The sequence below is a fragment of the Astyanax mexicanus genome, chromosome 13 (genome assembly GCF_023375975.1).
Source record: "Astyanax mexicanus isolate ESR-SI-001 chromosome 13, AstMex3_surface, whole genome shotgun sequence".
NCBI lineage: Eukaryota > Metazoa > Chordata > Actinopteri > Characiformes > Acestrorhamphidae > Astyanax > Astyanax mexicanus.
In genome coordinates, this window is record NC_064420.1 from 50,636,165 (window position 1) to 50,664,149 (window position 27,985).

The following is a 27,985-nucleotide window of genomic DNA, read 5'->3' on the forward strand; positions in this document are numbered from 1 at the left end:
TTCTCAGGTAGCTTGTCATCACAATTAGCGGCTGCTGTATCTCTTTTTTCTGTGTTCTCTGAGTCGAGCCGAGTCTCTGTCAGGGCTGATTCGCCCCGCTGAGGTGTTACAGAGAAAATATGCAGCGAGAAAAAGGAGAAAAGTTAAACACGGCAGAAGAAATTAAAAAGTTTTTTTGGCGCGCCGGTTTTAATGAGTGAGTTCAACTACTTTACAGTGCGGTCGATTACTGACACAGAGAAAAGGTCTGGCAACTAGACCTGGCACGATATTTACGCTATTGATTAATCGTACAATATAATTCAGGGGTGTCCAAACTTTTTTTGTTGGGGGCCACAGACTCTGTCATAAAACATATAATGAAATATACCACTTATAATAATACATTTTCTTGATTACTATCATTTACACACCTTTTTCCTTATGTTACTATCTTTTTCTATCTTTGACAGTGTTGTGTAAACTAAGATTTTCAAATTGATGTTTCGTTTCATAATGTCTCTTAATATTAAACTCTAATACTCCTAATTAGGCAACTGATTCCTGACAAATTAAGCATTAAACACACTTCCCTCTGAACTCAGTTAAATAGTAAATAGTAATTTTCCCAACATGCCTGAAATTTTCTGCGTTTGCCGTCCATTTTTCATTTCTTTGGAATTGTTAGACAAATTTCTGCACTACAACTGTGCACTCTCACTGCTTTTAGACTCTTTTGCTCGTTTTCTGCACTACAGCTGTGCACTCTCACTGCTTTTAGACTCTTTTGCTCGTTTTCTGCACTACAACTGCGCACTCTCACTGCTTTTAGACTCTTTTGCTCGTTTTCTGCACTACAACTGCACACTCTCACTGCTTTTAGACTCTTTTGCTCGTTTTCTGCACTACAGCTGTGCACTCTCACTGCTTTTAGACTCTTTTGCTCGTTTTCTGCACTACAACTGCGCACTCTCACTGCTTTTAGACTCTTTTGCTCGTTTTCTGCACTACAACTGCACACTCTCACTGCTTTTAGACTCTTTTGCTCGTTTTCTGCACTACAGCTGTGCACTCTCACTGCTTTTAGACTCTTTTGCTCGTTTTCTGCACTACAGCTGTGCACTCTCACTGCTTTTAGACTCTTTTGCTCGTTTTCTGCACTACAGCTGTGCACTCTCACTGCTTTTAGACTCTTTTGCTCGTTTTCTGCACTACAACTGCACACTCTCACTGCTTTTAGACTCTTTTGCACTTTTTCACAAAACGAATCACATGGCTTCATTCATACTAGAGACACAACTAGACTGTTTAAAAGGAATGAAAAAAAAACAATGGAATGAGATATTTAATGTTAATGTTTTCTATTTTTCCATTGCGTGGTATCATTTCAATAATGGTATTAAGATATTTAGGTAGGTATCATATCAAAAGTCTTAATTTTGGTATCGTGACAACAGTATTATGGACATGACATTAATCCCCTTATTGCTGAATTCAATATTACCCATTGTGTTTAAGCTATGCTGAGTGTGTGTGTGTGTGTGTGTGTGTGTGTGACTGGTGGAACAATTCAGTGTTTAGTTTATCAGCTTCCGGGTGGTGACAGTTCAATTCCTGCAGATGTTTTCATGGGAAAGTGAACCCACCAGTCTTTCCACCGTCAGAGAAGTGCAGTCTCAAGTGCAGTCCCTGCAAAGACCATCAAAAACGTTATGATTATGATGAAACTGGCACTCATCAGGACCATCCCAGGAAAGGTTAGAAGAGTGAGAGTTTGCTCTGTTGTACAGGATAAGTTTATCAGAGTTTCCAGCCTCAGAAACCACAAGTTAACAAACATGGTTTGTTTAACACTGTTTTTAAGTTACTACATGATTCCTTATGTGTTCCTTTATAGTCTGGATGACTGGATGTTATTGTATATTAACCCTTGTGTGGTGTTCGGGTCTGTGGGACCCGTTTTCATTTTTCATCAAATGATACAAAGAAATATTGGCATTCTCAAACTCATTGGCATTGGCTCATTTTTTGTGAAAAACATATATCAAAACACATTTTCGATAAACACACACTGTACCCCCCCCCCCCCCCCCCCCCAACACATTTGTATTACACACAGTGTGTTTGGCCAAGGGCTAATAAACATTGCTTCATTTGTAAATTTGAAACTAAACAAATTTTCTTCTCATATCTTGAGTTTAATTCATTTTCTTTTACATTTTATTAAAAAACTAATAAAAAAAGAGTAGCACTTTTTAAAAGAGATGTAACATAAGAAAGGTAAAGGGCAAATATTAACCATGTAAGCTGTTTATATTGCTTGCAATTTAGGTGAAGCGAGCATGTGTAAAGCATTTTAATGTAGAATTGCTTAATTTTGCTGAATTAAATACAAGTAACAAAGTAAACGAGTAACAAAAAATATGAACACCACACAAGGGTTAAGAATTGGTAGGTTTGTCCAAGCGTTTGTCTCAGACTGCCTTCATTGAATTTACTCACTTCTGGAATAAAAGTAGTTATTCCAGGATAAGAGAGAGGAATAGGAATAAGAATGTGTGGTAGTGTTCAAATAAAAATAAGGATTATCTTTCTATTTCTGTATTTTAATCTTGCACATATGACATATGTCATCTCTCTAGCATTTATTTTTACTGAATGAATGGCCACACACTATTTTTTTGTCTACACTATAGTTCTATATGATAAACGTCACTCAATTACTTGTAGACAATATGTTGCATGTTGCATGTTGCAAGTAATTATATATATATATAGATATATATATATATATAAAAACATGATGCTCTTTCTGTAATGTCACTAGCTGTTATTATTTTAGCAGTGGTTGCACAGTGATCGACTATACTGTACGTAGCTCTGGAACAGAGAACATGGGTTAGTAGAGTTTTGAAAGAATTAGTTGATGTGGATCCAGATTTTTGTGTTGTGAAAACAAAATGTGCTTTTGTGCAGGAAATCAACAGTTCGGTTCATTATTAGAGATGTGGTTTTGTTGTTGTATTTTGAGTTTAGAAAAAGTGGTAAATGGTAAATGCTTCTAAGCAGTTGTAAAAAACTGTAGTAGAAGTCACTTGATTAACAATGATTGTGTGCATTATTCACACTCATTTTAAGGTTTCCTTAAATCGTATGTCAGATTATACAGTGTATAACGAAAAAAAAAAATATATATAAAAACATTAAATGAGAAGGTGTGTCCAAACATTTACTGGAACTAAATCTTTTCCAGAAACTCCAGGTAGTTTTCTATGATACCGGCCCTTTAAAGCTGCTGTTTCGTTCGTTTTTCATTCCGCAAACAGAAGGAATCATTTCCCTCGTTCTCCGCTCAGCGCAAATCTATCCCCGAGACTCTCTCGCCCTTCATCACGCAGCAGAACCCAAACAGCGCTGCTTTTCCTCAGCCTTATCTGTAATGAGAGCACACATTAGAGATTGCTTAGTGAGACAAAAGCAATAACATTAGCGCTGAATGGCGCGTGCTAGCCAAACTCGTAGCTAGCACATCGGCGTCAACGCTGGATCTCAGTTTATTTTCCCTCCTGAAAAAAATACATAATTATACCTAATTAAATGATCTGAGAGTTTTTTTCCTCTCTTACTCACAGTGGAATAAAAACACAGTAAAAACTAAAATCAGCTCTGAGAACTTTCACAACTTTTACTGATAAAACTGCTAAACTTCAGACTACGGCAAACAAACAAGGTGGTCCTAATAAAGTGGCCAGAGTGAGTGAGAGGAAGCACAAGTTATAGTAGTAGGGTGTTTCCAATAAAGTGGCCAGTGTGTGAGATTTAAAGCACAAGTTAAAGTAGTAGGGTGTTTCCAATAAAGTGGCCAGCATGTGTGTTTAAGTGCAAGTTATAGAAATAGGTATTTCCAATAAAGTGGCCAGTGTGTGAGATATAAAGCACAAGTTAAAGTAGTAGGTGTTTCCAATAAAGTGGCCATAATGGGGGAGAGTGTAAGCACAAGTTATAATAGTAGGGTGTTTCCAATAAATAGGCCAGCATGGTTGTAAGTGAAAGCACAAGAGTCATAGTAGCAGGTGTTTCCAATAAAGTGGCCACAGTGTGTGAGTGGAAGCACACGTTATAGCAGTAGGGTGTTTCCAATAAATTGGCCAGCATGTGTGTAAGTAAAAGCACAAGAGTTATAGTAGTAGGTGTTTCCAATAAAGTGGCCAGTGTGGGTTAGTGGAAGCACAAGTTATAGTAGTAGGGTGTTTCTAATAAAGTGGCCAGAGTGTGTGTGTGCAAGCACAAGTTATAGTAGTAGGGTGTTTCCGATAAATTGGCCACGTTTTCTCTGATGTAATGAATTATTTAACACCTCCTCTGCTCTGTTTGATCATCTGAAGTCCGGCCAACGTCTTCCTCTTTTTCAGTCGTGAGTCAGCAGGCCTCACTCTCTCTCTCTCTCTCTCTGTCTCTCTCTGTCTCTCTCTCTCTGTCTCTCTCTCTCTCTCTCTCTGTCTCTCTCTCTCTCTCTCTCTGGATCTGTCCATCTCTTTTGGGCAGAACTGGGTTGACAGGAAGGCGCAGTAATTGACAGACAGCAGCTCAGATTTCCTGTGTGTCAGCGAATCAGAGCGAGCGATTGGAAGTGAGAGAGAGACACAGACGAGGTTAATTTGGTACTCTTCCTCTATTGATTGGCCGGGTGTCTCTGGTGGCTCCTGCTTGTGTTGTGGACGACAACATAATGACACCAATTTGGTCCTGCCGGGTTTTAGTCTCCGCTTCAGAACCAGAAACACCAACAGACCCGACACCGAGCCACCGACCCCACCCGAATCTGAGTTCAGCTCTCCACCCATTCACACCAGATCATTCAGCTCGAAAGAGAGATGATTCTGGATCATCCTGAAACTGACTGCCACCTTAAAAATGCTGGAAAAATGGATAATAAAAGAGAAAAATGGTGGTGTTTGTTGCTGGAGAATGATGGTATTTGTAGATGGGGAATAATGAATGATGATGTTTTTTTGGTAGGGCATTGTGGTCCTTATTGATGGATGATAATGGTGTTTGTTGATGGATAATTATTGTGTTTTGTACCATGAGTGTATTGGAGAGTATTAACCTTTGTTGAGTATTGATGGTAGTTAGTGGAGAATTATAGTGGTTGCAGGCGAAGTAAGGTGTTTAGAGGAGAATTATGTTCGATGGAAAAATGTAGCTGTTTGTTGGAGAATGTTGGTGTTTGTTGGAAAATGTTGGTGTTTGATGGAGAATGATGATGTTGGATAGAGAATGGTAACGTTTGTTAGAGAATGTTGGTGTTTGATGGAGAATCATGATGTGGAGAATGGTAGTGTTTGTTGGAGAATGTTGGTGTATAATGGAGAATGATGATGTTAGATAGAGAATGATAGTGTTTGCTGGAGAATGATGGTGCTTGATGGAGAATATTTGTGTTTGTTGGAGAATGATGGTGTTTGTTGATCATTGATGTTTTTTAATAGAGAATGATAGTGTTTGCTGGAGAATGATGGTGCTTGATGGAGAATGTTTGTGTTTGTTGGAGAATGATGGTGTTTGTTGATGGAAAATGATGGTGTTTGATGATGGAGAATGATGGTGTTTGATGATGGAGAATGATGGTGTTTTGTATTACTAGTTTACTGGAGATTATTCATCATTGTTAGGTATTAATAGTGTTTGTTAGGGAATATTGGTGTTTGAAGGAGAATGGTGGTATTTGTTGGAGAATGGTGGTGTTTGATAAAGAATGCTGGTATTTTGTTGAAGAATGATGGTGTTTGTTGAGAAATAATGGTGTTAGAGAATATTGGTGTTTGAAGGAGAATGATGATGTTTAATAGAGAATTATAGTGGTTGCAGTAGAGTTATGGTCGTCAAAGTCAAAGTGGTTTTTATTGTCATTTCAGCTATATACAGAGTACACAGTGAAACGAAACAACGTTCCTCCAGGGACCATGGTGCACATAAACACAGTGTATACAGAACAATAGTGCAACAGTACAAAAGTGCAGACAGACAATACAACACAATACAGACAAAGAATAATAAATAACAAGACAGTGTGCAAATTATGCAGTGTGCAAAAAGTGTGCAAAAAAGACCAGTGAGGTAGTAATTACCTCTATTACACAGTGTGCAATAGAGTCCAGTGAGGTCTTTAGAAGAAAATTATGGTGTTTGATGGAGAACAGTAATGTTTTTTGTAGACAATGGACAGTGGATCTGAGTGTTTAAGTATACAAATCTAAATCAGGGTTAATTTAAAACAGCGCTTTTTAAAATAAATACGCCTAATAAGGAAAATAAGGATAGCTGAACTGTCCCACTAAATTCAAGCTGTTCTAATTTGGGCTTCTTCATATTTTTTCAGCTACACACAAATCAAGATGTAGGCCACCAATGATTGACATGGCTGAACGTGGGATTTACACACACACACACACACTCATATATACACACTCGCACTCTGCCAACATCCTTTCCACCACCTGGCAGCGGCGGGTTCCATGTGGATTGTATGAAGATCAGGCTGGATTTGGTTTTGCTTACTGAAGGCAAACAAAGCGTGTTTGGTTATTTTATAACTGCTGCTTACAGTCTTATAACCTCCCTCCAGTCTGCTAAAAGGATCTTTCTGAACGTTAAATATGTTCCAGTAACTCAGTATGTAATTAAAATACAGTGAATTTCAGAATCCAGTGTGTGGGTCTCAGTATACACTCTTTACAATGAGTTCTAACTGCTGAATTCATGATTATTTGGGTTTATTTCAATGTTATTTAGTAATAATTACTGGTAGACACAAGAGGCCCTGTTTTAGTGATCTATAGGTGATTTGTGAACTTGATTTAGGGCGTCTCAGTGTGTCTTTGCTATCGTAACGATGGGAAAAGTACACCTTGTGTGACTCAAAATGTACAAAAGTCATGTACTAATTCTCTTAATTTCCTTTAAGAGTAGATCAGGTGAGCTCTGATTTATTTGGCGGATTGCTATTTTAACGGTGCAGCTACCTGGACGTGTCCAACAAATGCTTCTCTTAAAGCAGAAGAAACTGAGCTGCTGGTTGACGCTGTGAAGGAGCTCCAGCAGCTCATTTACAGGAACAGCAATGTTATTTTATTTACTATTCTGTTTATTGTTGATGTAAAAGTTGGGTTTGTGCTGCTGCCAAGATAGTGATGAACGTCTGACTGTTGGCGTCTGTCTAGGTTGTATTCAGTCAGTGGAGCTCCTGTGTTTTCTGTTACCAAGATAAACAAGCAAAAATCCAGAAATGTACCTGAACACACCTCATTTCAAAACCAGACCACCACACCCATCAGTGTAGATATATTCAGAAGATCTGCTGCTGTTTAAACCAGGCAGGAGGGAGGAGTGAAAATAGGTTGTTGGTGGAGTGTAAGGTAGCGATGAGCATCCCAACATGCCGTAAGCAGGGTGTGAGATAGAACTGAAAGCTGGTGATTGGTTGCAAAACGAATCATGTGCATTTGAGTCTCCTGTAGAACTTTTTAATTCAATACACTATTGCCAAAAAATATTAATGTGATTCTACGATATATACAGATCTGAATCTGAAAAAAAATGAAGAGAGCACTTCAGTTTCTGAATCAGTTTCTCTGATTTTGCTATTTATAGGTTTATGTTTGAGTAAAATGAACATTGTTGTTTTATTCTATAAACTACAGACAACATTTCTCCCAAATTCCAAATAAAAATATTCTAATTTAGAGCATTTATTTACAGAAAATGAGAAATGACTGAAATAACAAAAAAGATGCAGAGCTTTCAGACCTCAAATAATGCAAAGAAAACAAGTTCATATTCATAAAGTTTTAAGAGTTCAGAAATCATCAATATTTGGTGGAATAATCCTGGTTGGTTTTTAATCACAGTTTTTTTTTCATGCATCTTGGCATCATGTTCTCCTCCACCAGTCTTACACACTGCTTTTGGATAACTTTATGCTGCTTTACTCCTGGTGCAAAAAAAAATCAAGCAGTTCAGTTTGGTGGTTTGATGGTTTGTGATCATCCATCTTCCTCTTGATTATATTCCAGAGGTCTTTAATTTGGTAAAATCCAAAGTTGTTAATGTGATATAGTTAATTTCTGAAGTTTTGCAGTAGGGAATTGAGAGGGTTGAAGGTAAAGTCACTGAAGGGGTTAAAGATTTGCGGTTCCGTCGGATTGCTGAAAGCGTATTTCAATATATTACACGACTTTACAAATTATGCGCTACATGAATGGCCATAGAACATAATTACACTGAGTTCCGTCTGATGGCTACAAATAATGGCATTTCCTTTGATCAAAGTCAGTGGGGAAGCAAAGGCAGCCACACACACACACTCCACACACACACTCAACACACACACACACACTCCACACACACTCGCTGAGTTCTCCCCGGAGGCTCTGGTCTAGATGAAATGTCACTTTTAATGGAAAATGGAATGGAATAACAAAAGCTTGCTTTGGAATATTACGTTATATTACCCGAATGGAAGAAAAGAGGAAAAAAAAACACATCTGTTCTCTCATCACTGCAGTTTTATTCCATTTATTTATTTATTTATTTATTTATTTATTTTTGCGTCTCGTTGGTAAACTGCAATCTTTTGTCTTGCAGAACAGAAATTTCTCTCGCCGTTTCCGCTGTTTTTTTCTGGATGTTTTCCGAGCTGAAAGTTGGTGATTGTTTTTTGGGTTGGTTTGATGAAGTTTTAATGTGTGGAGTGTTTGCGGTGCCGCGGCCGAGTCATAAAGTTCTTCAAGTGCGGAGAATATTTTTAGTTTGGAAACGACTTCATTAATAACGTACACACCCCCTCACTCCCGCCCACACACTGACATTAACTATACCATATTCATACTCATACACTCGTCTATAGAATGAAGTGATGGAGAGAGTATATAAAAAAAAAAAAAAATATATATATATATATATATATATATATATATATATATAAAGTATAAAGTATAAAGCTCTCTACACTCTACTCTTCTTGATTTAATCTGAAGCTGCATGAAGTTTGGAGGTCTGTAGTGATGGATGATGTAGTAATAAGCGAGTCTCTTCCACTGTGTTATAATATCACTGACAGTTGGCTGTGGAATCTTTAGTAGTGAATAGTGAAATTTTTACGACTTGACTTCTTGTTGCACAGGTGCTGCAACCTATCACGGTACCACAGTGCTGGAGTTCACTGAGAGATTCAGGAACACCTGAGTTCAATGATTCTGGCAATATAGTGTAAATACTTATTTAAATCACGAGTTAAAAACTTCTGGAATATAACCAAGAGGAAGATGGATGATCACAATTTATCAACCCACCAAACTGAACTGCTTGAATTTTTGTACCAGGAGTAAAGCAGCATAAAGTTATCCAAAAGCAGTGTGTAAGACTGGTGGAGGAGAACATGATGCCAAGATGCATGAAAAAAAAAACTGTGATTAAAACCAGGATTATTCCACCAAATATTGATTATTTCTGAACTCTTAAAACTTTATGAATATGAACTTGTTTTCTTTGCATTATTTGAGGTCTGAAAGCTCTGCATCTTTTATGTTATTTCAGTCATTTCTCATTTTCTGTAAATAAATGCTCTAAAGGAGAATATTTTTATTTGTAATTTGGGAGAAATGTTGTCTGTAGTTTATAGAATAAAACAACAATGTTAATTTTACTCAAACATAAACCTATAAATAGCAAAATCAGAGAAACTGATTCAGAAACTGAAGTGCGACCTTCATTTTTTACAGAGCTGTATAAATTATTATACATTAATACACTCAATTTTATGTTGATGTCTGAACAAAAAAAAGATAAAAAATCTATTTATTTCTATTGAAATATTGATTACATTTCATAACTACCTCTGTAACTTGTGTAAAAACAGGTATAATATGTTCCCTTTAATACACACACACACACACACACCATACCCTAACAAGGTGTATTTAATTATTATTTGTGTATTTATATATATATATATATATATATATATATATATATATATATGTGTGTTTTTGTGTGTGTGTGTGTGTGTGTGTGTGTGTGTGTGTGTGTGTGTGTGAAAGAGAGAGCAGTAGGAGATAAAGGTGAACTTGTGATATTCCTAAGAGGCAGAGAACACATCTGTTCAGGATTATAACTTTATGTATGTGTGTGTGTGTGTGTGTGTGTGTGTGTGTGTGTGTGTGTGTTTGTGTGTGTGTGTGTGTGTGTGTGTGTGTGTGTGTGTGTCCACATTGGTGTGTCACCTTTCACAATTTCACAACAGACAGCCAATTTAACTTGTGTAGATATTCAAGTGTACAGGTTCTTTAGATACAAAACTTCATACAAAACAAAATATTGCAATATCAATATTTTACTGTACACCCCTACTGTGTACAAATGTACTAATTCATATTCATAGTCAATTAGAAAAATAGTTTCACTTTATTTGGGGTTTTTCATTTTTTTCCCTAATATTTTTCAATAAAATCTCCATTCTACCCATTCATCATAATATATCAGAAACTTCCATTACTACTTAAAACCTGTTTAATATAGAAAAGAAAAACGGAATTATGCAGTTTGAATTCTAAGTTTTATTTGCTATTTAGCAAAAAAACTCATTCTACTTTCTTGGGTCAAGTCAAGTAATTTTATTGTGAATACATACGTACAGCATATATACATACAGGACATACAGAGAATTAAAATTAGGTTACTATCCTTCCCACAAAATTACAGCAAGTACAGAAAAATAAGATTATAAATATAAAAGATAAATGGGAGACACTATATGTACAATAAAGCAGGACACATACAGACAGTAAAGATAAAAGATAGACAGAAAGACAATGGTGCAGTAGTGATGGGGGGATGATTAAGAGGGAATAACAGTACAAATATATATATGTATATAATAGCAGGTATAAGCAGTAGTAGGATTCAAGGATTCAAGGAGATTTTATTGTCATTCGCTTCACATGTGGTACATGAGGTGGAACGAAATTGTGATCTCACGATCCAGTTTTACACCCAAAGAGCTGTTATTAATAGATATATAGATAAAAAAAGAATACAATAAAAGAAATAGAATATACAAAATAGATAGATAAATACCCCAAAGAATAAAAAAAATAAATAGAGAGTAGAAGGTTCAGCAACATGAAGTCCAGAGTGCAAGTGTGCTATAGCAGCATGATAATGTGAATTAGAGCAGTGGAGATAAAGTGTCTCAGTACAAGTAAAGTGACCATGTTGGTAAACAGTAAACAGTAATTTGTCCTTGTGTGTCAGTGCAGTGTGTTGTTAAGTGGAGTTTAAGAGTCTTACAGCTTCCGGAATGAAGCTGTTTCTGAGTCTTGTTGTTTTGCACTTAATGCTCCGCAGCCTCCGGCCTGAGGGGAGTGGGACAAAAAGTGCGTGTGCTGGGTGGGTGCAGGTATAAGCAGTAGTAGTGCAGGTATGGGGTGTAAAGGAATATCTTGGCTAGGTGATTAGTTATTAAGTTTTCTTTGAGTTTTTAGCTTTTTAGCTCCATTGGATGCTTTCTGAACAACGTTTAAGTTCATTATTTGCAAATTGGCTCGTTCAGCTTTCACACAAAAAACAATAAGAAGAAGAACGAGTTGATGCACAACATTAGTGCTCCTAGTTTCTAAAAGAAGTGTGAAACACTCGTTTTCTGCTCTGTTTTTGCTCGGTCTGAGTGCGGGCTGATCGACTGCGGAGAGAAGAGTGGTGTAATTTTGATTTTCTGCCAAACTGGAGCTTTAAGTCGTTGTTTAATTACATTAAAAAGAAAGGAATGCTAATGAGGCGGCTGCTGTAGGGTAGGAGGGGGCGAGCGAACGAGGCCCAGCGGTGTCCAATAATTGTGGTGTTTTCATGCTTAAGGGTAATGATAAGGAAAGGCAGTGTGACAGAAAGGCCACATGCGCCTGCCTCTGCCCTCGGCCGCCACTAATTTGCTTGATATCTGGGAGACAAGGTTAATGGCCCTCTGCGGCATTCGGCCTCGCAGCCAAAAAAACAATGCTCTCGGATCCGGCCGCACAATTAGCATCGCCGCCGAGCCGCCCTGTGATCTCCAGCGCCGGCAATCTGTGCCGCAAACCCGCCTGTCCTTTTTTAACTTCTTTTCGCAGTTTGTTGGAGTAAACTTTAGGCGAGAACGCTCGGCTGCATCTGGGACACGGCCGGCCGGGCGCCGTTTTTTACCCTAAAAGCTTTTTCCTGTTGGAGCGTGTCGGGGAAGGTAGGTCAGTTTGCAGGATGTCAAAAACTACAAGTCCCGCGCCGCTCTCATCTATACTTTAAAGATTATTGGTGTTTAAAAATCGCCGACATGCAGGAACTGGAAATATGCGTGACCTCAGACACAAAACACACACACACATTCATTCATTCATTCATTCACGTACACTGAAAGCAAAATCACTCTATTTAAAGGAGAAGTAAAACATGATAAAAAGTTCTTATCTTTGATGAACAGCACACCTCCGTTCTCCCACAGAGTTCAGAGATCCAGAAATGTTTTAGCGTTTTTTCCAAACCCCCTTCAGACTGGGTGATAAGGGGCATAATTTACCCTGATAAATCACTTTTTACACCGTTATCCAGCTCAAAGTAGCTCCACACCTCCTTACTAGAATCCAAGAGGAGAGTCCTGACATTTAAAACCAGGCATTAATAACTTAAAAAGTGCAGAAGAAGCTTATTAAACACCACTGTTTACATCCTATAACACTACTAGCTTCAGCTCCGAGCGCCGCCATCACTGTACTGATAATAACATAGACATATATATATATATATATACATAGACTCTGCACAGTCTGCCTCCTGGCGCCAGCTGCTACGCTATGTGGAGTCTATGTATATATATGTCTATGTTATATATATATATATATATATACATATATATATATATATATATATACATATATATATATATATATATATGTATATATATATATATATATATATATATATATATATATCTCCAGATTCTAGTAAGGAGGTGTGGAGCTACTTTGAGCTGGATAACAGTGTAAAAGCGATTTATCGGGTATATATCTTTACTATTTAAATTTAGGTATTAAATTTAAGTGAAAACTACTGTAAGCTACTTTAGAGAGCATAACATAGAGTTTGTACCTCAGCTTTACAAACTACAGCGCAGCAATTCAATGCCAGGTTAGCTAGCGTTAGTTAGTTAGTTAGCGAACTAGCTAGGTTAACTAAGGTAGCTAGCTAAGTAATCTTAGTTAAGGAAGAACTCCGGTGTAAAATGGACTTTTGTTGTAGTAAAACATGATAAAAAAGCACACCTCCGTTCTCCCACAGCGTTCAGAGATCCAGACATTTTAACAGTTTGTCCAAAACACACCCTTCAGACTGGGTGATATGAGGCATAATTTACCCTGATAAATCACTTTTTACACCGTTATCCAGCTCAAAGTAGCTCCACACCTCCTTACTGCCGCTAGTAGTGTTATGGGATGTAAACAGTGGATTTTAATAAGCTTTTTTGTGCACTTTTTAAGTTAAAAATGATTTATTGGGTATATATCTATACTACTATATATTTATCTTACTATATGTCTTACTATATATATATATAATAGTCTTATAGTATAGATTTATCTCACTAAATATCGTTGCTGTGCAATGAAAAACAACTATTTTTCATTTCACTGGAAAATGTTTTAATTTCACGTCATTTTGGAGTTTTTCTATTGGCACATTTATGCTGAAACTCAGATTCACTGTATGTGGAAATTAGGAGAAAATGTTTCTTTAAGCTAATCAGCAGTTGCATCATTAGCTTGTGGGCCTGCTTACAAAACAGCCTTTATATTACACACACTAGCCCTTTGAATGTTCCTAAAATATTAGTTTAAATATTACATCAGATTAAGTAAATCTGTAAAATCCCGCACTGATTTAAATGCTCTTCAGCTTTTCAATTAAATTTCAGCATTTAAAAAAATATAACTTTACAGGAAAAACAGTCAGTGTAAGAAGATTTAATTCCAAGTGATTTTGGAGCATTTCTTTCGGTCCTTCATGATGAAATTCTCACACAATTCACAGAACGACTACCATATTCATATAACAGAAAAAATAAGGAAAGAAAAACAGAAAGTCATTAGCTTGTTAGCCTACTTACAAAACACCCTAGCATGAGTTTTAACTTTATATTACACACACTAGCCACTTCTAATGTTTTTTTTAAATATATATACGCTATATAGACGAAAGGATTGCGATATCTTCTGATTTACTCATTTTGTTCATTTATTTCAGTTGGAAAATGTTTAATTCCACATGTAAATGTTTGAGTATGTCTATTGGCTGATTTGTAAATTGTAAAAGACCAGGAATAAATGAATGAATAATGTAGCAGTGCTTGCAGGCTTACTCAGAAAACAGCTTAGCTTGAATATTGCTTCAAATTACACAAACCTGACATTTTTAATGCTCTAAAAATGTACAAAAGTATCTAAACACACTTTCCTAAAGCTACATTTACATTTACATAAACATTTAAACAATATAGTCAATGGTATTAAAAAGAGTTTATCCTACTTTTGTTGGAGACACTCCAGGAAAGACATTCTACAAGATTCTGCAACATTACTGTGAGAATTTGATTGCAATCAAGACCCACCACATCCCCAAACTCCACAATTCATCCCAAAAGTAATGAATGAAGCTTTAACTGAAAACAAGGTTTCACTGCTCCACAGCCCAGTACTGCAGGTTTATACCCCTCTAGCTTCATATTTTATTTTTTAAATTCTACTGGTAATACTTTTTACTTCCACAGGGATTATATTATAGACTAGTGTCTATGCATTTGCACATCTGTGTCAGCAATGGGTGCAACTTAAAGTAGTTTTTCACAACTAACTGTGAAGCACTTTGGTTTAAATGTGTGTAAATGCGAGTATAAATAAAATATAGTGATATTTGCGCTGAAACGGGGGCAGTTATGGGGTTCAGTGGGCTCGTTCCTGTGGGAGATGGAGGGGCTGATGGTTTTGGGATAAATAACATTACAGTTGCAGGATCTTCCACCAACAGAGCCAATCGTGACTGACCTCAATTCCCCAAAGCGATCCCTGCAGACCGAGAGATAGACAGACAGACAGACAGACACCCCGCTGACGACCCGCGGCCAAACTGGGTCAAAGACTACACAAAGACGTTGAGGTCCGCGGGGGACGTGGGGGGGTTTAGTCAGATTTCATCACTGGCCAGAGGAGATGATGGATATTAATTATTACTGTGCTGCAATTCAAGCCTTTCTGGAGCGCTGCGGTGCTCTGTGCAAATACTACAGCGCCCTGTTCCCTCAGAGTTTGACAGTTATCGAAATAACAGGCATGAAGAGGAGCCTTCGCCATCTTTGGGAAGTTTTCAATGATAAATAAATAAATAAAACTCACAACAATGCTTTTTACAATCAGTACTAAGGGTGGGATGTAACATCGATATTACGATTTGGTATACAGCTATGCGTTCACAATACGTGACATCAATTCTAAATATTTTTTTATTTAAACTTATGGCCCTATTTTGCACCCTGCACTAGGTGCATTGTGATGGATGCATATTGCTATCTTACACCCCACCAACAGTCTATTTACACTCCTTCCTCCTGCCGGGTTTAAATAGCAGCAGAGCTTCTGAATATATCTACACTGATGGGTGTGGTGTTCTGGTTATGAAATGAGGTGTGTTCAGGTACATTTCTGGAGTTTTACTATCTCTATTTTGGTAACATAAAACACAGGAGCTCCACTGAATAAACAACTGAATTAAAACAACCTAGACAGACGCCAACAGTCAGACGTTCATTGCTGAACATGCAGCAGTGCACAAACCCAACTTTTACATCAACAATAGCAATACAATAACATTGCTCTTCTTGTAAATGAGCTCAAGTTTCCTCTGCTGAGAAGCGTTTGTTGGACACGTCCAGGTAGCTGCGCCTTTAAAATAGCAATTCGTCAAAGTCAGAGCTCACCTTGATCTTATAAGTAATGATGAGCAAGAGACCAAAATTATGCCCAAAAATGAACCACACCCATGATTAAATAAGAGAATTAGTACATGACTTTTGCATGTTTTTTGCAAAACAAATCTGTAATCACTGATAGCCGTGTATAGTTTATGGAATGTTTGTGGTACTGTATGTATACTGTGTTTGTATGTCTGTGTTGCTATTGTGTGTGGGTGGTGAGGTTTTGCAATTTTTTTTTTTATTGAGCTGTTGACACCTTTTTTTATACAACAACCTGCCAAGGGATTACAGATGAAAATTAGCTTTTACATTGAAAATTAACATTTACATTGATGTAGAAACTGAGATGTTGATCAATGTGCATTGTCCCTGTTGAATAAACAAATAAATAATAAATGTTTGGAAACGCTCAAGTTGTACTTTTCCCGTTGTTACGATAGCAAAGACATACGGACACGTCCTACATCAAGTTGCATGATGCATGCTTGATAGCACAAACCCTTAGATTGCTAAAATAGGGCCCTTTGTTTCAAAAGAATGAAAAGCAATGAACAAGCAGGTGTCTCTATACTTTTGCGGTACATTCGATTTATATACTCCTCATTTGTCTTCTCAACATATATGAGATCCAGATCTTTGTTTTCCAAGAGCAGAATCATAATGTGGCTCAACTTCAGAGGTAATATTTTATCTCGCCGCCTCCAGCGACTCCTGCTCTTATTGCGTGGTAATAAAGGCTGCTGATTTGAATCAATATCCACTGATTTTCGTGTCTTCCTTCAGGGCGAACCCTAAAAGACCCTGAAGGACAGATTTCAAACTGCCCTAAATGAGAATCCGCCGAGCTGACTCAATCGAATTTGAGCGTGAGCTCCGGGAGACGGTGTTTAGTCGCCGCTCGTCTGCCTGAATGAAGCTTTTAGGGAAGACGTGCTCGACTCCAGATGCCGAGCCGAGAGAGAAGAAGTTGGGGAAAGCACTTCAGCGGCCGGGGTGACGAGGAAATGAAGGAAATCTCGGCCTGCGTGCATCACATCCAACTAGCGCCTTCTTACCGCGCCGCTAATGGCTACGTGCTGCTTCGGCTGAGGCGTGTCTGTGCATGTAAGATAGTAATGGAGGTGCGTGGAAAATCCTAACCTCATCATCCAGCAAAAGTGCTGCTCCTGCTGGGAAATAATGACTGCAGTCAGAGCAATTCGGAGAAGACCAGAAAGAATCATGGCAAGTTAAATCCCAAAACCCAAAACATTACTGAGGCACTTTTGTCTGCAGTGACGTTGACAAAGTGCTAGTTGAGGCCATTGGTCAGCACAGTAGCGATGCTAACACTGTAGTATTGATGCTAATGGTGCAGTAGCAATGCTAATGGGTAATTAAAATAGAAAAATAGACTTTTATTGAAGTAAAACATGATAAAAAAATTCTTATCTTTGATGAATAGCACACCTCCGTTCTCCCACAGCTTTTCGAGATCCAGAAATTCCAACAGTTTGTCCAACAAATACCCTTCAGACTGGGTGATTTGGGGCATAATTTACCCTGATGAATCACTTTTTCCACCGTTATCCAGCTCAAAGTAGCTCCACACCTCCTTACTAGAATCCGGAGAGCCCTGACATTTAAAACGAGGCATTAATAACTTAAAAAGTGCAGAAGAAGCTTATTAAAAAATACTGTTTACATCCTACAATGCTGTGACGTTGACAAGGTGCTGGTTAAGGCCAGTGGTCAGCACAGTAGCAATGCTAACCCCGTGGTATTGATGCTAATGGTGCAGTAGAAATGCTAACAGCATAAGGGCAAAGCTAAGTGGTGATGCTATCGACGTGGTAGCTATGCTAATAGCAATGCTAACAGAGCAGCAGTGATTTTAATGGTGTGGTAATGATACTTACATTATGCTAGCAATGCTGACAGTGTGGTGGCAATGCTAATGGCACTAAGGTGATGCTGTAGATGTAGTAGCCATGCTAATGGCAATGCCAACAGCATGGCAACTATGCTTATGGCAGAGCCAACAAGGCGACAGGGATTCTAATGGTGTGGTAATGATGCTAACATAGTACTAGCAATGTTAACAGTGTGATACTTATGCTAACAGTGCAGTAGCACTGCTAATGGCACAGTTGTGATGCTATTGACGTGGAATCTATGCTAACGGCAATGCTAACAGTGTGGTAGATATGCACATTTCCAGACCACCATGCCTATCGGCAAAGATATATTCATAAACACTAATTTAACATTAATTTAAGTTGCTATTTAAACCATGCAAGCAGAAGGCATTACAATAGATTTTTGGCAGGGTGCAAGATAGCAATGAGCATTGTGATACACCATAGCTCTATTCTGTAGATAATGGATATAAATGCATGAAGTACCAAGTATTAGAGGTGGCGTATTACTTTTTTTTTATTTTTAGTAGCTTATTTTTTGGACTGGCCTTTGTTTGAGTGAAGTTAAATTCCCGCACAGTTAAGGGAATAAAGGAGGCTGAAGGTGTTTCTTTTTCTGTTTATATTAAGATTCTCTTGTGTGATGAGAGCGCTCTGCAGGGTGGTATCATCGCTCCAGCGATGCTTTTATTTCTTCATTGTCACCTGTCATTACTCCCCTCCTCCATTGATCTGGAAGCTCAGAAACGTCAATTTCTCTCTCAGGTGTTGATGGGACAGCTCCTGTAGTGAGGGCGCTAGACCGTAATGCAGAAAAAAAAAGCTTTAATATTATCACTTCACGTTTACAGGCTGAACATATAGAAACTGTACAGAAAGCTCTACATAAACTGATATATATACTATATGTACAGTACCAGTACATACCTTGTCTAAAGCAAAATTTACTATAATGAGAAAAAAATAGAAAAAAATAAATATTTTGTGGAATTTACTTAAGAAACATTAATGGTATAAACATCAAAATGAAATAGATGTAATTAATGTCTTGAAAAATTCAGGGTATTTACTGTAAGAATCAACAGGCAGAAACTATAAAACGTGTGAGTTATTGTTCAGTTAGTTTATTTTAAATAGGGAGTTAGGGACATGGATCAATCCTTCAAACTTCAAAATTAAGTTATATTCATAACTCCACTAATAATAATAATAACAATAACAATAACAATAATAATAATAATAATAATAATAATAATAATAATAATAGCAAACAATTGACGAGGGAGAGCATTTAGCAAATCGACATTTATGTATATAATATTCCATTATGATAATTGCATTATTAATCAAATATTCAGCATTTTTATCTTCAAGAAATATACCAAACTGAATATTTTGAAAGGAGAAGAAATCTACACCTATGTATTTGGAAGACAAAAATATATATATATGTGATTCTTCTGGTCATTTGACTAGTCAGAGAGTTTTACCAGGGTTAGGACTTTTATTAACCAATAACTGAAAACAAAACACATATAACTCAAAAATATACACATAAATATAGCTAGTATGTAAGACCTTTTTAATAAGTCATACACTGGTATTATAAATGTAAATTAATATTTAGTTTTTTTAATAATTTTATTTTGTTTTTAGCAGTTTGGTTTTGTTGTATAAAAGTCCAGTTTTCTAAAAACACAGAACACGTGACTGAATTTCTCCGCACTGAACTCGAAGCTTCGAGTCGATTCTATCGATTCACAGCGGGAGTCGACTCTCGCCAACGGTCACAGAGGAGCTTCGATTAGTGGAGCAGATTGAAGCGGTTATTCAGCTAAAATCGGAGAGAACAGCGATGGAGAACGGGTTTATTCCAGTATTTACCCTTTCCTGAGCAGGATGGAGGTGCTGAGTGAGTAAAATCTGTTTAACTCGCTCTTGTTCGCGGCGTTTTGCGGACGTTTTAGGCGCTAATTAGGTGGTTTAACTAACGTTAGCCACCTTAGCTAACATAGTTAACCTAATTAAGATTCGGTTGTTAAGCATCGATTTGGGTCGCTGTAGTTGGTAAATCTGAGGTAAAAAATGTTTGGTATGCTCTCTAGATTGGTTTAAAGTAGTTTTCACCTACATTTAGTGCCTTATTTTCGTAAAATTGGGGCGGAATTTGTTTGTTATGCTCTCTAAAGTAATTTACAGTAGCCTACACTTATATTTAACACCATTTTTTGTTAAGCTGAGGTAAAAACTGTTTGTTATGCTCTCTAAATGAGTTTACAGGAGCCTACAATTCCTTTTAGCACCTAATGTTTGTAAAGATGAGGTAAAAATTGTTTGTTATGCTCTTTAAATGAGTTTACATTAGCCTACACTTACATTTAGCACCTAATGTTTGTAAATCTGAGATAAAAACTGTTTGTTATGCTCTTTAAATGAGTTTACAGTAGCCTACACGTACATTTAGCACGTGATTTTTGTAAAGCTGAGGTAAAAAATATTTAACCTCTCTAAATGAGTTTACAGTAGCCTACACTTACATTTAGCTCCTAATGTTTGTAAAGCTGAGGTAAAAACTGTTTGTTATGCTCTTTAAATTAGTTTACAGTATTTTTTACTTACATATAGCACTGAATTTTCTTAAATCTGAGGTAAAAAAAACACCTCTAAATTAACCCCTCTAAATTAATTTACAGTAGTTTTCACTTAAATATAGCATCTAACTTTCGTAAAGCTGAGGTAAAAACTGTTTGTTATGCTCTCTAAATAAGTTTACAGTAGCCTACACTTACATTTAGCACCTAATTTCTGTAAAGCTGAGGTAAAAACTGTTTGTTATGCTCTCTAAATTAGTTTACAGTAGTTTTGACTTAAATATTGCGCCCAATTTTCGTAAAGCTGAGGTAAAATCTGTTGGTTAAGCTCTCTTAAGTAGTTAAGCTAGGTTAACTAGTTTACAGTAGCCTACACTTACATTTAGCACCTATCGTTTGTAAAGCAGAGGTAAAAACTGTTCTTTAAGCTTTCTAAAGTAGTTTACAGTAGTCTATACTTACATTTAAAGCTGAATTTTCGTAAAGCTGAGGTAAAAATAATTTGTTAAGCTCTCTGAAGTATTTTAGAGTAGCCTACACTTAACCTTTTTTAACCTTTTAACCATTTTTTGCTGATTTTTTTTTTAAAAACTGAGGTAGAAACTCATTATTCTCTGTAAAGTTATTTACAGTAGCCTGCACTTACATTTAGCACTTATTTTTCATGAAGCTGAAGTAAAAAATGATTTATTACGTTCTCTAAAATGGCAGAAAATTTGTAAAGCTGAGGTAAAAATTCAGTATTCTGTCTAAAGTAATTTACAGTAGCCTACACTTACATTTAGCTCCTCATTTTGTAAAACTTCAGTGAAAACTGTTTGTTCAGCTTTCTAAAGTAGTTAACTTGTTCACAGTAGTTTACACATACGTTTATTGCTGAATTTTTGTAAATATTGGGTAAAAATTGCTCGTTATGCTCTCTAAAGTAGGTTACATAACTTCGTAAAGCTGAGATTTTTGTTATGCTCTCTAAAGTGTTATATTACCTCACAAAGCACATTCAGTGCTGCAGTTTGTGACGCTTAGATAAAAACATTTCTTTATTCTCTCTAGAGTAGTTTGCAGAAGTTTACATGCACATTACATGCACAAAAAATGTTTTGTTGTGCTCTCTATAAAGTTTACAGACGCCTACATGCACATTCAGTGCTGTATTTTTATGAAGCTGAGGTAAAAGTTTTCTGATATGCTCTGTAAAGCCTTTCACATGAGTCTACACACTTTTAGAGAAGGTAATAAAGTATTGTGATAAGCTCACATTTTTCAGAGGTACGGTTGATAAAGCTGATGTAAAAGCCTTTGAATCTGATTTCTAAAATATTTAAGCCTTATTTTTGTATTTTAATTTTGCTCTCTAAAGCATTTTATATTAGCCTACACACACATTCAGTTAGTGAAGCTTAGGTAAAAAAAAAAAAAAAAAACCTTTTCATTAAACTTTATAAAATATTTTACATATATTTTAGCCTACAAGCACATTTATGACTTAATTTTCATTTTAGAAAAATGTAAAAGATTTTTTTTTTGTTATGACCTCTAAAGCATTTTATATAAGCTTGCACATGCATGAAGTGCCACAGTTGGTGAAGCTTTGGTGGTAAAAATATGTTGTTAAGCTCTTTAAAGCGTAGAAATGTTTTGTTTTGTTCTCTAAAATGTTTTCACAGCCTACACACGCGTTCAGTGCTTTGTTTCAAAAAGCTGAGTTACTATAACTAAAGCATTTCATATATTTCCCTACAAACATTCAATGCTGTTTTTGTTTTGTTTTATCCAGTAAGAAATATGAGTGGCATGTACTGTGGCTTCGCATGCTATGCATATGGCACCAGTGTGCTACATGCTTTGCATTACATTCTGATAAATCTTTTAAACTTTAAAGCTTGGGTAGTTTTATCTACTTATTTTTCTATCGTCTCTTCATTTCTTCCTTCTGTATTTATTGCTTCAAATAAAAGAGCTCTGCTGAGTTTCCCGAATGCGATTTTACGATTCAGAAGTGGCAGCCTGCTGCTGGAAAATGATTGCTGCTGCCATTTAAAATGTGTGTAGCGGTAACACTAAAAGTGGTTCTGTGGCTAACACGTGTTTGTAACACACTTGTGTAATTAGGCCCAAATTTAATTTCTAATTTGTACCACTCCTGCCTATTTTTAAGTGTATCCCTTCCGCTTGCAACAGGGGTGCTTTTAAAGTATGGCAACCTAGCTGCTGTTAATTTTAGGGCATTGTGTGTCTTTAAAAAGGGGGCAAATAGAGGCTATTTAATTGTTATTGTCCAAATTTATAATTTCTCTGTGATTTCTCTGTGAATTTGCTTTTTTAAAATTTATTTATTTAATAGTTTATTTAACAGAGACAATGTACTAGGGGTGTGACAAGACACTTATATCACGAGACGAGACACGATACTGGGTTCATGAGAACGAGACTAGACGATTTTTGAGGAAACTTCAAAAATGAAAAATGGCTTGAAAACTATCATATAACGCACACTTAACAGACTGGTTTCTCTCACACATTTATTTTATAAGAAATAGAAATAAGAATAAAAAATAAAACTTTTCTAAGTCTTATATAGTGCAAACAATAAGTGCAAACCACAACCAGTCATATTAAGCCTATGGTTTGTAATTTAACTATTCATAACCATAACCAGTCATATTAAGACTGTGCTTGAAGTGAAACAGAGACAGAACATGTTTTTAAATACAGTACAGAGCTAAGGGATTAGTACAGCTGCCTATGAAACAGTCACGTGTAGGATTTATTTACAGTATTTATATATGGTTTGAGTCTTGTTGGTCACTCTGTTACCGTTTATTGTTTCCACTGGAGCCAAAATGCAGCCAGATATACAACTTAAAAGTAGCAGAAGCATTTTCCTCTTCTGCTGAGAGCTGCTCTCACTGCTCAGCCACCACACTCACTGCTTTCACTACTGTGTTGCCAGATCCCTCTTAAAAAGTCCACACTAAACTGTTTTTTCCCCCCGCGAGATCTCGTCACACGCTAAATACTAAATAGTAAAACATAAAATCAGGTAAATAAAAAAACAAAATAATTAAAACAAATAACAAGGTAGAAGAAAAGCTCAACTAAAACAGTTACATGCTTATTAGTGAAATAAGGCATGTGCTATTGTTTCTCTTCATATAAGTTATTAGCTAAGCTATCGCACTACGTAAACCTTTGTATCTAGACATGAAGCTAGACAAGGAGCGAGAAATGGGACGGGGCCGGGTCTTTGTGTTGTGTTGGTATCTGTGGAGTTGTGCACAAATTGCTGTAATTTACTCTGGTGGACGAGGTAATGAGCGTTTTGGGCCGGTGAGAAGAAACTTTAATCAGGGGCTAAACGGGGAGACGGGGAGGTACGGATGATGCCACTCATCATAGGGAGAGATGGAAAAAGAGAGAGAGAGAGAGAGAGAGAGAGGGAGGATAAAGGACGGGACAGTGTGTGTGAATATTAGCGCCGGCCGTGTCGTCCAATTTGCTGCTAGAGTGAGCGCGTGTGCTGGATTAAGTGAATCATATTCCAGCGGATTAAAGCGACTCCTGCAGCAACGAGACAAAGAAAGGAGGAGAAATGGAGAAGAAGGAGAAATGGAGATGCTACAGAGTCGTCATTAGCCTCAGGGGCGTCGTAGTCTTTTTCTCTCTTACTCTCTCTTTCTTTCTCCTTTCCCTTCTTCTCGCCTTCGCTGGTACAGTTATATTTTAGTGTTTACTCCACGTCACACATCACGTCAATCACACCTACACTGTGTGGTGCTGGGCGATATGGGAAAAATCATATATCACGATATGGAATTTTTTATATCACGATAACGATATATATCATGATATACCACATTTGAGTATGTTTTCAGTTATTCTTTGAAAAATAAGACAAAATAATATCATTACTTACTTTTTTTCCAACTTTATGCTTTATGAGGTAGATTCAGTTGCTATTTTTTTTATTATACAAGTATGTAAATTAAGTTATCAAAATAAACTAATTTAACATTTTTTAAAGTGTCCGCCAAATAATGGAAAGCAGCGTCATGTTGAAAAACCACATTATGAAGCTTTTTTCCGAAGATTATTTTATTATCACCTATATAAACCGAGTTTATGCAAAGTGACCACGGCAATACATTTCATCATAGCCTACTTTATATATTTTCATGAATAATTGATGAAATTACTGTAGAAACGATAGGGACGATAAAAGGTAAGTAGCACGATAGACACTTTTCTGCTGTAAGGATGAATGGGGTGGGGTTAAACTGCTATAGGGTGAATCGGGTGGGGTTTAACTGCTGTAGGATAAATGGGGTGGGGCTAAACTGCTGTAAGAATGAATGGGGTGGGGCTAAACTGCTGTAAGAATGAATGGGGTGGGGCTAAACTGCTGTAAGAATGAATGGGGTGGGGCTAAACTGCTGTAAGAATGAATGGGGTGGGGTTAAACTGCTGGAGGATGAATGGGGTGGGGTTAAACTGCTGTAAGGATGAATAGGTTGGGGTTAAATTACTTGACAGAGTGAAAGAGAGAGGGATGTAGATGCAAAGGATGTATTTCGTTCTGCTGTTCCAGTTATCCATTCTTTCCTGCTTTGGTGGATTTATTTTTTCCACTCTCAACCTCTCTCTTTTCTCCGTTTTCTGAACTAAATCTAGCTCTCTCGCCCTGCAGTCGTCCCTCTCTCGCGCACACACTTTCTCTCAGACAGATCGGTACTGTGTGTCGGCGTGGAGCTCGGTGCAGTTTGCCATTGGAAGTTCGTTTTTGGAAACACTGGAGGCTTTGTTTTGACCACAGAGGCTGATAGTGTGGTGCTCTATTTCAGTCGTTTTCCTCGCAGCGTTTTCCAGAATGTTCAGCTTCTCCTGTTTCTCTGGAGTCTGGGGTGACCAACGTCCAGGAAGGGTCCGATTCTTTTTTTTATTTTTATTTTTCCCACTCATGCTAAATATATGAAGATTCCATCAGTTCCATACATGAACCTGAAAATACAGTCTACTATCAGCACTGTTTCCACTACATACGTTCTGCTGCTGCAGCATTATTTGTGCAGTGGTTGTATGTAGCAGTAAAACTGCTGATCGTCAGGATGTGAATGATATGGCATCTCACGGTGCAATATCACAATTTGGGCTGAACGATATATCGTCTAGGCATCGCCATCGTGATGTGTGCATGTGCAATAGTCACATCGTGGGACATGAGATGTCACCCGAGGCAATAAAAACAAACACATCATGTTGCAATGCTTTTGATTCTTGACACAAGAAATTAGGGGTGGGCGATATGGCTCTAAAATAATATCACAATATTATATGGTATTTTCGCGATAATGATACTCTTGCAGATATGACAATACACTTAAAAAAAACTCTTTCAAAAATACACTATATATTGCAAGAAAATAAAAAAAATATTGTATTATTACATACAATATAATACTGCACAGCCCTAAGTGAGATATTAAAAAATACAAGAATTTTACCAGATTTGTAACAGAAGTCAATGATCCAGAATGTCATGATACTAATAATAATGCACTCCAAATAAATGATACTGGACACATATAATCAGTCTCTAGTAGATATATAATGGGAAACGGGATGGGTGATATGGCACGATATTTTAGGGTATAATATTGCTCACAATATTAAAAAAATTACGATATTATTGTGTACGATATGATATGGCACACCCCTACAAGAAATAGATACACAGTGTTCTGAGTAAGCAGCGCCATGTCTGCTGCTGAGAAGGGCGAAAGGGAGGGGGGCCAAAGCTGTGCACCTCAGTTCCGCACAGTTTTGCGCAGATATTTCCAGTTACAGCCGCAATCGCACTTTTAATCCTAGAAGAACGCTTATATGTACGTTTTAAAATGCCATTTGGGTGGGGGCGGGGCTGGTGCTGTCACGGGTCCTGCATTGTTTAATATTGCGATATATGTAGCTGAAAAAAAACAACAACAATTCAGTGTCAATTTTTTCCATCGATTTCAATCGTGCAGCCCTAATAACAACAATCTGTTATCACGATATACTGTGCCTCTGCGATACACAATATAGTGTAATACATTAAAGTTAGATGGCATGGAGGTCGTATTTTAACTTATTTAACTTTTAGCTTGTTTTAACTTATTAAAAAAAGCCTAATTTTACTTTACTTTATTTTTAATTCCAGCATTTAATATCAGCATTCTAATAACAGGGTTCTAGAATTTAGAGAAATCTTGAGAAAACCTCATATCAGCATCATCTTTTCTCCTCTCTTTTTTTCTCTTTGTTCTTTTTTCTTTCTTTTTTTCTTCTCTTCTTCTCTTCCTGTCTTGATATTTCCTCTTCTGTCTTGTCTATTTCTCTCCACTTTGTTCATCTGGTTTCTCCTCTTCTTATCCTCTTTTCCTCTCTTGTTTCTTCTCTTCTCCATTGTTTTCTTTTTGTTCTTTTTCTTTCTTTTCTCTTCTATTCTTTTCTCCACTCTTGTCTCCTTCTCTTCCTGCCCTGATATTTTCTCTTCTTTCTTGTCTTTTTCTCTCCACTCTTCTCATATTGTTTCTCCTCTCTTCTCTTCTTGTCCTCTCTTGTTTCTTCCTCTCCACTCATCTCTGTTCTCTTCTTCTCTTTTCTTCTCTTCCTGGCTTGTCTTTTCACCTCCCACTCCTCTCTTCACTCCTCTCTCAACTCTTCAGATTCTTTTCTCTTTAAACCTTCATCTCTTCTCTATGTCCTCTTGTGTTTTTTCTTTTATCATTCTTACTTTCTGGTTTTTTTTTTCTTCTCTCTTCTTTTACCCTATTCTCTCCTCTTCTCTCTTCTCTTTCTATGCTTTTTCTGTCCTGTATCTTTTCTCTCTATTCACCCCCTCCTCCCTCCGGTCCCTCTTGTGTTAGCCTCCTGCGGCAACGCTGCAGTCTAATTGCTGTGGCTGAAAATCCTGTTAATGACGAGGTTTTAATGGCCTGGGTTATGATTGCGTTTACTTTCAACAGAGATGTTCCAGTAATCAAACACGTCCCGCATTCGCTTAAAAGCCTTACACACACACACACACACACACACACACATGCTGCTGTGTATGAATGCAGATGTGTGTGTGTGTGTGTGTGTGTGTGTGTGTGTGTGTGTGCGCGCATGCGGCCATTACTTTAAATGTTCTGGGGAGATTATAATGGACTTGGCTCTAATCTCGGATTAGGGACACGTACAACAACACCAGATTACTGACAGCTGTGTTACGCCTCATATCCACCAAATCTCATCAGTAAGCTCCGCTACACACACACACACACACACACACACACACACACACACACACACAGTGATGGCCAGCTCTTACCATTAACACAGAGGGAATCATTAAATTTCCCTTTGTCAGGGTTGGTACGGTCATGAAAAACCTGGAGAAGTCATGTAATTTAAAAATAGTTATATCCAGGCCTGTATAAGTTTTG

General features: G+C 37.1%; 1 protein-coding gene across 3 annotated transcripts in view; it reads left to right on the forward strand.

Annotated features, from left to right (window-relative positions):
- Positions 1–27,985, forward strand: part of LOC103042003 (cadherin-4) — a 626,601-nt gene that overhangs the window by 285,256 nt on the left and 313,360 nt on the right. Inside the window, exon 1 of one of the 3 annotated variants that reach the window (XM_049463122.1) lies at positions 19,654–19,840. The exons of the other annotated variants lie outside the window; for them this stretch is intronic. Within the exon in view, the coding sequence (XP_049319079.1) occupies positions 19,828–19,840 (13 nt within the window). The 5' untranslated portion in view covers positions 19,654–19,827. Of the gene's footprint in view, positions 1–19,653; positions 19,841–27,985 lie in introns of those variants that run through there. 3 annotated transcript variants of the gene reach the window in all.